The sequence below is a fragment of the Camelus ferus genome, chromosome 11 (genome assembly GCF_009834535.1).
Source record: "Camelus ferus isolate YT-003-E chromosome 11, BCGSAC_Cfer_1.0, whole genome shotgun sequence".
Taxonomy (NCBI): domain Eukaryota; kingdom Metazoa; phylum Chordata; class Mammalia; order Artiodactyla; family Camelidae; genus Camelus; species Camelus ferus.
In genome coordinates, this window is record NC_045706.1 from 73,810,242 (window position 1) to 73,825,375 (window position 15,134).

Below are 15,134 nucleotides of genomic sequence, written 5' to 3' on the forward strand. Positions count from 1 at the left end.
CACGAGACACCCAGATAGAAAAGCTGAAGCTCCTCCCAAAATGTACAGCTTTGAATCTAGTGGGGTTTTTCCTTTTTTTTTTCAATTTTGTAATTTTATTTTTTTTATTTAGTTATAGTCAGTTTACAATGTTGTGTCAATTTCCAGTGTAGATCACAATTTTTCAGTTATATATGAACACATATAGTCATTGTCACATTCTTTTTCACTGTGAATCTAGTGTTTTGACTCCATTTTAATGATTAAATCTTGCACAATTAAATTCCCTTAAAGAACCAAATGATCGTTCGCCATTTTCTGGCTTGAACAATTAAATCTTGGTAAGTCCTATTTTTTTAACGGCTATTTGAAAAATACTCCTACTTCTACTGTTGTACTGTCGTTGCTACAGATACGCCACAAAGCGAGCGACCACGGGAAAAGAGGGCATTGAAACCACTGCCACTGGAAAAATGCTGTTGCATTTATGAGCTGAATGATTTCAACCATTTAACAGCACGTTCAAAGATATCCCACAACTTAAAAGAGGAAGGTGAGTGAAAGTTGACGAGTGTTTGCTTAGGGCCAAGGGGGATGGGAGGGAAAGGGGAGTGATGGGTAAAAGGCAGGGGGTTTCTATTTCAGATGATGAAAACGTTCCAAAATTGACTGTGGTGACAGCTGCACATACATGTGATGACATAAAAAGTTGCTGAACTGTACATCTGAAACAGGTGGATTCTATATGTGAATTATATCTTAGTAAAGCTGTCATCCAAAAAAAGCTATTGAGCTTCCTCTTTCTCTTCCGGTCCCAGGCGATTTGGGATCTCCCGGCTCCGGTGCAGACATGGCCAAGTCGAAGAACCACACCACACACAAACAGTCCCGAAAATGGCACAGAAACAGCATCAAAAAACCCCAACCACAACGACACGAATCTCTTAAGGGGGTGGACCCCAAGTTCCTGAGGAACATGCGCTCTGCCAAGAAGCACAACAAAGAGGGCCTGAAGAAGATGCAGGCCAATAACGCCAAGGCCACAAGCATACGTGCTGAGTCTGTCAAGGCTCTCGTAAAGCCCAAGGAGGTCAAGCTCAAGATCCCACAGGGTGACAGCCGCAGGCTCAGTTGACTTGCCTGCACTGCTCACACCAAGCTCGGGAAACATGCTCGTGCCCTCACTGCCAAGGGTTTCAGGCTCTGTCGGCCAAAGGACAAGGACAAGGCTCAGACCAAGCCGCAGCTTCAGCTTTAGCTTTAGCTGCAGCTCAGGCTCAGGTTCCGGCTCCCAAAGGCACCCAGGCCCCACAAAGGCTCCAGACTAGAGGCTTTCATCTACTGATGTGAGGATATAAGGACTAGTGTGACCCCTGGGCTGCTGTCTGCTTGGGGCTCATGTCTACCTGTGCTGTTTGTACAAATAAACCTGAGGCAGGATCTGTCAGTCAAAAAAAAAAAAAAGCTATTGAGATTTTTGATTGGGATTGCATGAGAATCTACAGATCAATTTGGAGAAAACAAATATACTTACAATATTAATTGTTCCCAACACATGAAACTTACGCAGTTCTGCCTTTACTTGGGTCTTCTTTAGTTTCTCTCAACAACATTTTTATAGAATTTTATACAGAGACCTGTACATAATTTATCAGATTTATTCCTGGGTAACTGACATTTTTGATGCTACTAACATAGCATCTTAAAAAAAAAAGAGAAAGTGCTGAATTGTCCTAATGTGAGGTCAGAAAATGAACAGAACATGATATGCATATTAAATCGTCAAAATTCTAAAATAAAAAACCACTGCAAGTGGTCTAACAAATTTTTTTTCTGATTTTAAAATGTATTGATAGAAAAGTCACACAAATATATAAAAATTAAATTACAATTAGTCACACATTTAATAAATCACATTCAGGAAAAAGAATAAAAATACCTAAGCCTACGTGACATTATAAATCAATGCCACCCCAACAAAAACATATAAACTTCACAAATACCTGCAGATATTCCGGAAAATCCCATGACAGGTAGATACCACAGTGAACAAATGCTTCCTGATTTATATTTGTTAAGTTCCTTAGCTTACAGTGAAAATGGATAACGCATAGTTTTACTATCTATATTTACCCATTGTATGTATTTATTAGAGAAGTGCTTTTATAGTAAAGAAATTTCCTTTTACAATGATTAAGTTTACATTGAAAGCCAGTGACATTTAAAGGGGTTTAAGCTGTCCGTCACATTGCTGCTACAGAGCCCTGTTATCTTTTCAGTTCAAGTTAACTGAGATATTACTATCTAACTGTACATTAATTAGTAGACGGTGAAAGCAGATGGTGGATTTTTTTTTTCATAAAATACACATTTGTTTTCTACTAAAATAAAATAAAGATGTAAATCACATTTGGGCTTCAAGTTAACCTTGTCTGAGTTACTTAATGTTTCTGGACCTCAGTCTTTCATCTACAAAAGGAGGTTACATGGAAGTCTCTCTATAGTCTCAACCAGCTTTAAAACTCTGCTAATTCTAGAATAAGGAAGCAGCAAAACACCACATGGTGCCACCATCGTTTAAGCAAACACAGTAATGTACGAAAAGCCAGATGAATGCAAGACAAAGGACTCAGTAAATGTTCGTTTTCAAAAGGATTCTCTACTTTCACCCCAGAATGGGCAAGCTCCCTAAATATAATTTACACTAAACTTTTCAAAAACATATGTGATTTTTTTGAAAGTGCAAATTCATGATGCTTCTGAATTGTAACCTTATCTCCACTAATCATAGTTATTTCACACTGATATTAGGACAAAAAGCATAGTATATATGAAACCATTTTAGAAGAAAGATCATTAGTAACTGTGAGATATTAAAGACATTGTGGAAAGTATCCAAATAAATAATATGTTCATAAATGGAGCTACCTTCCCTTGAATGATGTGAGAGGACTTTATCTCAAAGAGATTCTCAGACACTGTGTAACCCAGAAATTGTGTATCTATAATTAACTAAAATATACTGATGAAAAAGTTATTTGACATGAAAATGTTACCTGGTCAATGATAGAATTTAGCCTGGTCAGTAACAGAAATCCTCGGCCATGGACAAGGTATTGTCCAAGGGCTGCCATGTGCGTCTCCTCCTCCTCCTCCTCCCTGGCCTCCACTCTCTGGACCACTGCATTGCAAAGCCGGTTGACATCGGTCAGAAACTCACGTGCCAAGGAGTTACTGTCAGTGCTCATGACCGAGCTGTAAGATAAACATGACAAAAAAGATTAGAGAAGCAAAAATTTATGTTTAAAACTATGCGTTTTTGCTGCTGTTTGTTTTTAACTAAAGACTGACTTTAAATTACAGGGCATTGGCACCTAACCTTATCAAATTTCCAGACATAGCTCCGAGCCGGCCAGGTGCTCTGTGAGTATTCCTGCAGGGCGGGAACAAGCCCCAGCGTGAAGCGCCTGAGCACAGCCAAGCAGGGATACGGGAGAGCACCTGCAGAGGAGATGCCAGTGGGTGGTGGAGGTTACAGCAGATGCTGACTTTCCCTCTTAAAGAGCCTCACCAGTAGAATAAAAATAAACCCACTACTTACAAAAATTCTTGCTGTACATGCTCTGAAAGATAAACGGATCCTTTAAAAATATAAACTGTTTTTCCCATGATAGAATCCACATTCACTGGCCCACCTTCCCAGAGTTCAGTTAATGGTTGGGTGGGGGGTGGGCAGGGAGGAAGGATCTACCACCAGGCGACTCAAAATAGAAGAATGCCAGCAGCTCAGCTTAGGCCAGTTCATTTCTTACTACACATCCGAATCAAATACAGGGCAGTGTGACATTTTAGGATTAAGGACAACAGTAAGGTAAAGCAGACAAAAGAGAGCAGAAACACAAATACAAAGAAAAGAATGAATAAACCTCCAGAAAAGGAAAAAGCTTGAACAACAAAATCCCCAAAGGATTTCAAAATAGTTTCACCCTAGGGTTAAAAGTAATTCTAAGACACTGAGTAACCCTGAGAACTTTTTAACCTAAGAGGTTGAATTAAATAAAATGTGTACTGCAGTCTTCCTTCCCCCACGGTGACGGGGCCCTTTGGCGGACCCTGCTGGGAAGGCAGCAGCCACATGACTGTGCCACTGCCGAGGGGCACTGCCGGTCTCCGGGCCTCCGGCAACCGACACGCACTGACTCAGGGTCAGCTGCAAGATGTGACTCGTGCGGGGCAGCCTGCAAAGAGGGACTGGCCAACCATGCTTTCTCTCTCTCAGAGGAATCTGAATTAAGGGACGTAACTGTGCTGAGAAGCCCCACAGAGATAGGCCTGTGCTGGTCACTATGAGGTAGCTGAGGGTCAGAAGAAGCCACCTGGGTGAAAACTAACTAAGAGGATGCAAAGAGAAATAGATAAACATGAAAGGGAGAGACCAAAGAAATGCCTACTACTACTTCGGTTCCTATTCATTCTAGGGCCTGATGGTTTAACGCCTGGATTCCCATCAGAATTCCAGGTATGGTTACAACAACAGTCCCCTCTTTAACATAACAAGTACCATTATTTTCAATACTGAACATTTAGAAAAAGAAAAGTTTAAAAAATGTACATAACTCATTATCCCAAAAGGCAGCAATGATCTCTATTATATATAATATTACTTCTTCATAAGTTTTCATAAAGTAAAATTGTTCAATAAATCAAAGAACCCAATTTATATTCAGTCCATATTTATCCAACTTTATTAATTGATTTCACCTAATCTGTCATTGATTTTAAGATACATAATATTTAGTGTACCACTATGAAAGAAAAAAACACCTGCCAATTACACTATAACCCAATGCTTTCTTATCACTTAGAATTTTCCATACAATATCATCTCCTGGGCCACCAAGATCATCCACCATGCAACATCTAAAGTTCCAACACAAAACCAGTGGCCAATATTCATATCTGATGTATGAAACAGCCAACAAATTTCTTCAATCTCAAGAGCACACTAAAAAATACCTGTAGCTTCAAGAACGGAGTCTTGAGTGAGGGAGTCTTGGAACATACTTGATCGGAACAAAACAGCTTGATCGTAGCTCCTTACGCCTCCTCTCCCAACTCCCAGCTCCCAACGTCCAGGAAAATCACTATAAAGGAAGGAGAATCAGACACATCAATCTTCTTAACAACGGAACCTAGGAGGCCATGGACTATCACGTGTGTATTATGCACAGCCAAGTTACTACTTTCCTGTAAGACTGAACAATATCTGAGGATTATGAGAACTCAGAAAATACTAAAGCCAAACAATGAATAAAACACCACCAAATTTCCTATCTTTGTTGACTTTTTAAAAATGAATTAATCTTAAAAAATTTATTTATTTATTTATTTGGGGGTGGTAATTAGGTTTATTTATTTATATTGACGGAGATACTGGGGATTGAACCCAGGACCTTGTGCATGCTAAGCACGCACTCTACCACTGAGATACACCCTCGCCCCGATGAATGAATCTTTTGTGTACAACACAATGAAGACTATTTCTGTTCACTAAAGGATAAATTCCTACTTCTGGGCAACAACATGCTTCTCTGTCGTTTCCTCCCTCTCTATAGTTTTTTTACCAGGCAGAGGCAAGAAGAAAATTTCCTTATTATAGTTACAAGGCAAACATAAGGGTTTATTTTGAACCACAAGTTTTAAAATCAAAATGATCTTTAATTGTTTTAAAATGCTCAAATCTAGACAACTGTCTTGAATTTCTTCCTGCTTAACAAACAGATCTAATATCACGCACTGTGGTAGGTACTTGAGAATGAAGCAGGCAGGAAACAGGACAGAGGACGTCGTGTGAATGAGGAAAGACCGCCCGCTCCCAAGCGGCGCGGCCCCGGCGCGTAGCGATCCGAGCGCAGCTGCGCTGCAGCCCGCGCGCCCGCCCCGCTGGCCGGCACCGGCGGCCGGGGCGCCAACTGCTGGACCTAACGAAACAGCACGCCTTCCGCAGCTGCTCGCACCGCAGCGTCCGCAGGTTTTTAACTCTGAAATGATGGCCGGGGAAATGAGCATAAAGATGGAACTGCAGGGACCGCTCTGCCCGCGGGCGCCCTCTGGGCTGGGCCACGGCAGGGCGGAGACACTAGAGCGACCCCGGCTGCCTCAGCACGGCCTTCAGAAGGGAAGGCGGACAGACAGCTGGGTCCACGGCTGTCTCTCTCCTACAGAGGGGCGTTTCTAGGCCACGCTGAGGGCTTTTTCTAATGCTCTTAAGCGGACGTGGCTTCTTCATCTCTGTTGTACACAGCCCAGCTGGGATGCCCACAGGGTTTCACTGCATCCAAGACGCCAATCACGCCGGCCGGCACTCCGCCACGGCCCCTTATACACAGCGGTGCCTGAGCTTCCAGCGCCCCGTGTTACGGTGGTGTCAATAAAGTGCAAATAGAGGGTGTGCGGTTTTGTTTCTTTTTTTAATATACAAATTTAAGATGTGCTTAGGACATTTTGTATTTTGCCCGTTTCCACACTACGTGGACACCTGGTAGCTACTTATCCACATGACTCTCTCACCTCCTAGATCATGAGTTCCTTAAGGCCAGGGACCCTGTCTTACTGTTTTTTGCACTTTACAGCTATAATGTCAAATTTTAAATTCATCATCATTACAATTTTCAACTTCTGATACAACTATTGTTATAAAGTCATAATAAATAAAACTTGCTCCCAACATTACTAGAATTTTTATATTCTTAAAATTTACCATAAATGAAAAGCATAATAAAAAAATGCCTATAATCATATATATGACCTTTTCAGAGACATAGCAGGTTTCACTTTCTCTAAATCAGTGACTGGTAAAAGTGTAAAATATAAATGGCGAAAACAAAAAGCAAAAAACAGATAATGTATTAGCTACACCTTTTAGTTTTATGTCAACAATATGCCATTTAATTTAACAAATGTTTATTGAACACTCACTATATGCCAGCTACTATTTTTGGCACTGGGTATAGAGCAAAAATAAAATCTCTACTCTCATGGATTCTAGTGGGGCAGAGACAGGGAAAATAAACTCATTGTAACATCAGGCAGTAGCACTAAATGCCAAGAAAAAAACACAGAACAGAGCAAGGGTGCAGAGCGACAGGAAGGCTACTTCAGACAAAGTCTTTAGCAAGGAATGTCTGAGAGGTGATATCTGAGCAAAAACCAGAATGAAGTAAGCAAACAGGCCATGAGTACGTGGGAAAAGAGAATTCCAGGGCACCCAGATGAGCGTATGTTTGATGCATTTGATACTGAGTGTGAGAGAAAAAGAGAAGTTAGAAATTACTACAAAAGTGAGAAAGGTCACTCACTCCTGCTTCTCAGGGACTGAAGTGAGATGTGGAAAGAGGGACTAGGGTGTCCCTCTGGACTGTTTCTCCCAAAGAATGAGAATCTCCTTCCTGCCCGTCCTTTCCTTGCCCTCCTCCCCACCCCAAAAAGACTCCAAGGTTTTAAGGCTGTGAGATGAAGAACACTGCTTACTGATGGTAAAACGGGCCGGGAGGGAAAGTAAAGCTCAGGTTCAGCTGTGTCAAGTTCGATAGGTCTCTTAGAAACCAAGCACAGGACATGAAGGAGGCCATGGGGCACACCAAGCTGCAGTCCAGGCGGGGAGAACCAGTTTGTGAATCAGGTGGTGAGTCAGTGTGCGAGTTATCAGCATACAGATGCATTTTAATGAGACTAGATGGATAGAACGTTCTATAGGACGGGACTGTGGCTAGTGGCTACAGCACTGAACAGTGGGACCGAGAGAATGAGTGTGAATGGGACAGAGAAGACGTGCCAGGACTGAGCCCTGGGGTTAAGACCACTGAGTCCGGGGGGAGGAGGTTCCAGCACAGGAGACCAAGAAGGAGCAGCATGGGAGGCGGGAAAAAAATCAGGAGTGGTGTTTCCCAGAAACCAGGTGAAGAAAATGTTAAACAGGAAAGAGTGATGCATTGGGTCCAATACTGCGGAGAGGCTGAGTAAGATGGAAACTGGGAACTGACCACTGGATTTGGCAACATGGAAGTTACTGACAACCTTGTCACAGGTGCTCTCAGTAGAGCGGCAAGGAGTGGTGAAGAAATGGAGGCAAGGAATCCAGAACTCTCTTTGGAGAAGTTCTGCCAAAAAGTGTGGCAAGGAAATGGGAGCTTGAAGGGGACATTGGATAGGGGAGTTTTTTTTTTTTAAAAGAAGAGATATTATAAATTGTTTGTAAGCTGAGATACACAGCATGTTTTATAGCATGTTTCTCCAGCAGAGAAGGGAAGACAGATGAAAAACTAGAGTGAGAGGAGATAATACAGGAACTGTGAGAAGGCAAAGTGAAGAGGATCCAACGTGCGAGTGGAAGGAACAGCGATGGTCCATCGAACGGCCTAAAAAGCATGACACAACACGAGCACCGATCCAGCAAGATCCATGTGTCTGGCTGCGGGAGGACTGAGATTTGGATGCTTCTGTTTTCTCAGTGAAATAAACCACAAGGTTACCCACCAGCTGGGAGTGAAACGCGGAAGGTGTTAAACTGATGAGTGGAGCAGGGTCAAAACCAGCAGCCCTTAAGGGACTTCCCACTAGGCTGCCAATTAGTACTGAGACACTGAAACACACTCAGTAATTGTAACCAACTCTCCACACGTCCCCAAGAACAGAGGATGCCAAATACCTCACGGGAATCTCAATGCACTACAGCCAGTGCTCTCCTGATCCGTACCTGCACATCCCGCCAAAAGCAGGAATGGGGTTACCTGGGTGAATCCGTTTCAGAGAACCCCCCTAAACTTCACTGCCCATCTGTGCCTTCCCTAGATGTTTGCAAATCTTTTAAAAAGATCTCTAGAATCTTCTGTAGAGGTGACCTCAAACTCACTAAAATCTATGGAATCTACATTCTTCTTTTGTAATTTTGGAGCCTCACTCCTCCACAGTCTTCTAAAAGTTTTCAAATTCACCGTAATAACTCAAAGACTACCAGTTCAGCAACGGCATTAACACACTTGCTCAGAATCTGAACCTGAGATGTGAAGTCATTTAGTGTAGCCAGAGATTCTGGTACAATCTCCTCCCAACCTTGGGATTAAATTTTCTCCTGCTGTTTTTCTTACTTCCACCCTTATTAGTCTGTGTGTAGATCATTCTTCATGTCAGAGAAGCCAGAAAGAAAACAGTAGCTGAGAAGTTTCATTTACTCCCTGTATCTGATTACACGATCAGTTTGTTCAAAAGAAGAATCTATTATTTGCTTGCTGTTTCTTCTCCACATATAGTGTAAAAGGCCGGGCGAAACCTTTCTCAAAGCCTCAGGCCTCACTCTCCTCGCGTCGTGCTCCCCCTTTATGTACATAATTTTGTTGTTACTTCCTTCATATCCTTCTTTCCTCCTTCTGCACATGTTACTTTAAAATCTGAGTTCATCCGGCCACTGCCTCTACCTTTCCTTCACATATCATTTCCAACCACTCAATAAAGACTGTCTATGACTGTCTTGCAACCACTTCCCCTTCCAGAGGCTGTATCCATGGCATCTTACCTCTCTTTTGTTTGAAATTTAGGAACTCTCACCTTCAATTCTCTATATTCCAGCTTTGCTTCATATTCCTTTCTGTTTATTAGTTCTTCATAAACACCCCCTTGTTCCAGGCACTAAGGACACCAAATGTGAAAGCAGTCCCAGGCTCCGCCCCCAGGGAGCTCATATTATGGTGGCAAAGGTAAACCCATACCCAGGGTACTGGGTCCCAATAAGGAGCACTGAGCCCACCTGGCGAGGTCAGGGAAGCTTAATGAAGGAGATGATCTGTGAGTAAAAGCAGAGCAGGTAGAGGGGGAAAAGGAGTGCAGAAAGGCATCACAGACAGAAAGGGAGGCTCACATCAAGTTGCTGGGAGAATCACAGCACGTTTGGTACCAAAAAGCAAATGAGAAGCAGGAAAACAAGGCTGGAGAGCAGTGACTCAGGACAGAGAACAGGACTTCCTGGGCCAGACACTGTGAGCGCCTGGTGGGGTCAGCTCCTCCGCTGTCTGGGGTTCTCCAGCAGGATTCAGCTGCCCAGGTCTAAGTAAAGAACACAGACTGAGTACTGATCTTGAGATGGGGGTTGGGGGGACAGAGGCGTAAGTGGAAGGGAAGTGGGGGTACGGGTGAAAGAACAATCCGTACGGTCAAAGACGGGCTACAGAAGGGCAGGGGAGAGGAGGCGGCCAGGCAGGCACTGGCACACAAGGCAGGCAGTCTCTACGTGACAGAAGGATGGAAACGTGCGAAGGAGGAGATGGGAACTTTCAGATTTCTGAACAAGCAGTTTCAGAGGCAACAACATCCAAAGTGCAACCCTGCGAGCAGGGGTCTGAGGGCAAGTGAAGTCTGGGTCCCTGCAGGTAAGTAACCATGAAGCCAGTTTCTTGGATGACTGATCACTGTAAGTTCTTCCAATGAAAGCTCGTTGATGGGAGGGAATCTGCCTGCTGCATCTACTGCTAAATCTACAGCATCTAGAACAGCACGTGGCACTGAGGAGGCATTCAAACACCCATGGACTTGGCTGAACGAATGACGTGGCTTTTCTCTCAGGACTCCCATTCTGCTCACTTGTCTAGCAAAGCCCTCACAGTGGGTCAAAATCAGGCTCAGAGTATCAGCCCCCTGATGATTTTCTTTACCTTCTGCAAATGAAATGGTCAATAAAGTTTTTGAGTGAGACTTCCCATAGATACCTGGAGAGCTGACTTCCATATTTTAGCTCTGGTCTGGTTCTGTGATTAAGTTCCACAACCTATCATCCGAAAGATCACAGAATTAAGCTATCACCCTCAGTCTCGTGGATTTTCACACATTTATCTTCTTGGCATACAGAACTAGTACACCTGCCCCCACACCACACCATTACTACATATATTCTTCACTTTCAGGCATTTTTTTTCGAGTTATAGTCAGTTTACAATGTTGTGTCAATTTCTGGTGTATAGCACAGTTTTTCAGTTGTACATGAAGCTATATATATTCATTTTCATATTCTTTTTCACCGTGAACTACCACAAGATCTTATACATATTTCCCTGTGCTATACAATATAAACTTATTTATCTATTCTATACATACCTGTCAGTATCTATAAATCTTGAACTCCCAGTCTATCCCTACCTGCCCTCCCCTCTGCCAACCACAAGTTTGTATTCTATGTCTGTGAGTCTGTTTCTGTTTTATATTTAAGTTCATTTGTCTTTTTTTTTTTTTTTAAGATTCCACATATGAGTGATCTCATATGGTATTTTTCTTTCTCTTTCTGGCTTACTTCACTTAGAATGACAGTCTCCAGGGACACCCATGTTGCTGCAAATGGCGTTATGTTGTTGGTTTTTATGGCTGAATAGTATCCCATTGTATAAATATACCACATCTTCTCTATCCAGTTATCTGTTGATGGACATTTAGGCTGTTCCCATGTCTTGGCTATTGTAAATAGTGCTGCTATGAACATTGGTTTGCAGGTGTCTTTTTGAAGTAGGGTCCCTCTGGATATATACCCAGGAGCGGGATTCCTCGGTCATATGGTAAGTCTATTCCTAGTGGATTTTTGAGGAATCATCATACTGCTTTCCACAGTGGCTGCACCAAACTGCATTCCCAGCAGCAGTGCAGGAGGGTTCCCTTTTCTCCACAGCCTCTCCAGCATTTGTCATTTGTGGACTTTTGAATGATGGCCATTCTGACTGGTGTGAGGTGATACCTCACTGTAGTTTTGATTTGCATTTCTCTGATAATTAGTGATATTGAGCATTTTTTCATGTGCCTATTGATCATCTGTATTTCTTCCTTGGAGAATTGCTTGTTTGGGTCTTCTGTCCACTTTTGGATTGGGTTGTTTGTTTTTCTCCTATTAAGTCAGATGAGCTGTTAATATATTCTGGAGATCAAGCCATTGTCAGCTTCATCTTTTGCAAAAACTTCCTCCCATTCTGTAGGTTGTTGTTTTGTTTTGCTTATGGTTTCCCTTGATGTGCAAAAGCTTGTATGTTTAATTAAGTCCCATTTGTTTATTTTTGCTTTTATTTCTATTGCTTGGGTAGACTGCTCTAGGAGAACATTGCTGAGATGTATGTGAGACAATGTTTTGCCTATATTTTCTTCTAGGAGGTTTATTGTATCTTGTCTTATGTTTAAGTCTTTGATTCATTTTGAGTTTATTTTTGTGTATGGTGTTAGGGAGTGTTCTAGCTTCACTGATTTACATGCTGCTGTCCAGTTTTCCCAATACCATTTGCTGAAGAGACTGTCTTTATTTCATTGTAGTCTCTTGCCTCCTCTGTCAAAGATTAATTGACTAAAGTTTGTGGGTTCATTTCTGGGCTCTATATTCTGTTCCATTGATCCATATGTCTGTTTTTGTACCAATACCATGCTGTTTTGATTACTGTAGCTCTGTAGTGTTGTCTGAAGTCTGGGAGAGTTATTCCTCCAGGCTTTTTCTTTTTCTTCAGTAATGCTTTGGCAATTCTAGGTCTTTTGTAATTCCATATAAATTTTATTATGATTTGTTTTAGTTCTGTGAAATATGTCCTGGGTAATTTGATGGGGACTGCATTAAATCTGTAGATTGCCTTGGGCAGTATGACCATTTTAACAATATTGATTCTTCCAATCCAGGAGCATGGGATATCTTTCCATCTTTTTAAGTCTTCTTTAATTTCTTTAATCAATGTTTTACTTTCAGGCATTTTCAAATATCTTGTCACTTTGGTGCTACCAATGATGTTACATTTATCATTGCAGATAAAATCTGAAGCTCAACAATACGGCAGGAAGTACTCCTTGGGTCCCCAAGTTTCCTCCTCAACAACTATTAAATAACAAGTGATGTGGCACTAAGAAGGGAAGAGTCCACGGTGCTACAGTTCACTTTCACTAATTCATTCACTCAGTCATTCTTTCAACCCATATTTATTACTTCTTCAACAAATATTTCAATATCTCTTCTATTTTGGCTAGTTTCTGAAACTGTCCTGAATAGTCAAATCGGCAGCATGGTGACAGTGGTGGAAACAAAGGCAGTAGACTGGGAATCTAGCAATTACCAGCCCGTCCCACACGGCTGTGTGAACTCCGGCTTCCTGTTCCGTAAGCTGTCTATCCCAGAGAGCTGCTTTGTGGCTCTCTGGAGATTATATAACGTCAGTTAACATGCTTGGTAAATGTTACACGCAGTTCTATTTCAAATGCCTGGCACGAGCTGCACATGATATGGCAGAGAGTGCCATCTGGAGGACGAAAAGATCACTACAGCCCTTCCTCGCAGGCCAGTTCGCGTGGGCGTGGTCATGTTCTGCTGTATGCTGATACAGTTTCCAAGGAAACACTGAAAATAAAAGCAGAGGGTACCAGCATTTTTTGCCTTTTCCCTGCCTTGTGCCTTCTACAGAAAAGGAAAAGGAAAAAGACAAGAAAAAAGGTAGTAATAATGAACTTTACTCTTACAGCCTGATTAGAAAACATGCTTTTTTCTCATCAAACAGTACCAACTGAAGGAGTCAATTTCTAATGTTTCATCAAATGCCAAAAATCCTGCTAAACTGTCTTTTAAAATAACACTATGTACTTGCCCAAATCTGTTCATTACAATACTATTAGAGAAATTACCATTGGAAAGAATATTTTTCAGAAATGTATTATGCATCAAAAAGGAGGTGACTGCTACAAATCATAGGATTATTGTGAGGATTAAATAAAACAGTGTACAGAATAGTAAGTACTCAGTGAATTCTGCTGAGTCGGAATCTGTCATGATTTGAAGCAGCCTTCATGAAAAATAAGGGTTGGTTCATATAGACTCAACTATGCTAAGTCCCATCTCTCCACAGTTCAATATATATTGATTATAGACTGATTAATGACTTTCCCAAAGATCTCACATATTCTTTACATCACTAAAAAAAAAAAAAGAAGGAAAAAATGCTAACACTATTTATACCATTTCATAAATGACAGGAATAAAGGAATAAACATGAATAAGTCAGAATTATAAACAATGGCAGAAACTTTAGACATCACATTCTCCAAGCTCACATTCTATCGGTGGCAAAAACTGAAGTCAGTGGGTCCAAGGTCCATGACAGTCGTCTTGGGAATTATATGATATTTTTGGAGCTAATTAACTAGAAGTAAAATAAGCAAATTTAGAAGACACAGCCTTTCTTCTTCTGTCAGGTCAACTAAAAATTAGAGAATGGGCGAAGAAGTTTCCTTAACACTAAATGCTGTCTCGAATTGTTATCCAGAACCTCTTCTCAAATCCACTAGTTTGCAATGTGTACACCTGGAAACAAGATTTGAAAATCTCTCTCTTCACACTTCTGCAACTACAACACAGAGCCATATGTCTGACATGCAGGAAACCTGGGTGGCAGAAGGGAGAGGATACCATGACCTGACCTTGTTCAGATGAACAGAATTCTTTCTAAAGAAGAAGCTAGTTAAGGCACGTAAGGTGAATTAAATTATGTAATGCTTAAGTAAGGAAATATCTATTAATGTAAGTTTTACCCTGTGAGTTTTTTGTCCTACTTGATATGTTAAGTGATAACCATCAGAATGATTCCCAACCACAGACTTAAGACAGGAAATTTATTAGGATATTTTTTTCTTCTTGCAAGTAGCTTGTTTTCTTTTTTTTAATTGAAGTATAGTTGATTTACAAAATTATATTAGTTTCAGGTGTACAGCATAGTTATTTAACATTTTTATAGATTATACTCCACTTAAAGTTATTACAAAACAATGGCTATATTTCCCTGTGCTGCACACTATATCCTTGTTACCTATCATTTTATTATATACTTTTTTATTAATGTAAGCATCTTTACAACCTGTTATAGTGGATAATAAATATTCTATTGAGAAAATTGAAGTAAAATTTGATAGTCACTGAATAGGAAAAATTAAAATATATTTTAATGGGCTTGTTTTTATAAAATTCTTGTAATTTGAAATGAGAATTAGGAAAGGATATGACACTTTAACAAGTCTAAATTAAATAGCTGAATCGGAGAATCAGCAAAAAGATAAATGGTTTCGCAAACTGGAAACTTCCACAAGATGCCACAGTCCCACAATTACTG

General features: G+C 41.1%; 1 protein-coding gene across 1 annotated transcript in view; it reads right to left on the bottom strand.

The window, feature by feature from the left end:
• Nucleotides 1–15,134, bottom strand: part of LYST (lysosomal trafficking regulator) — a 144,935-nt gene that overhangs the window by 121,941 nt on the left and 7,860 nt on the right. Inside the window, exons 2-3 of the mRNA XM_032490549.1 lie at nucleotides 4,996–5,123; nucleotides 3,036–3,234 (exon numbers count right to left, since the gene is read on the bottom strand). Coding sequence (XP_032346440.1) covers nucleotides 3,036–3,227 — 192 coding nt within the window. The 5' untranslated portion in view covers nucleotides 3,228–3,234; nucleotides 4,996–5,123. The remainder of the gene's footprint in view (nucleotides 1–3,035; nucleotides 3,235–4,995; nucleotides 5,124–15,134) is intronic.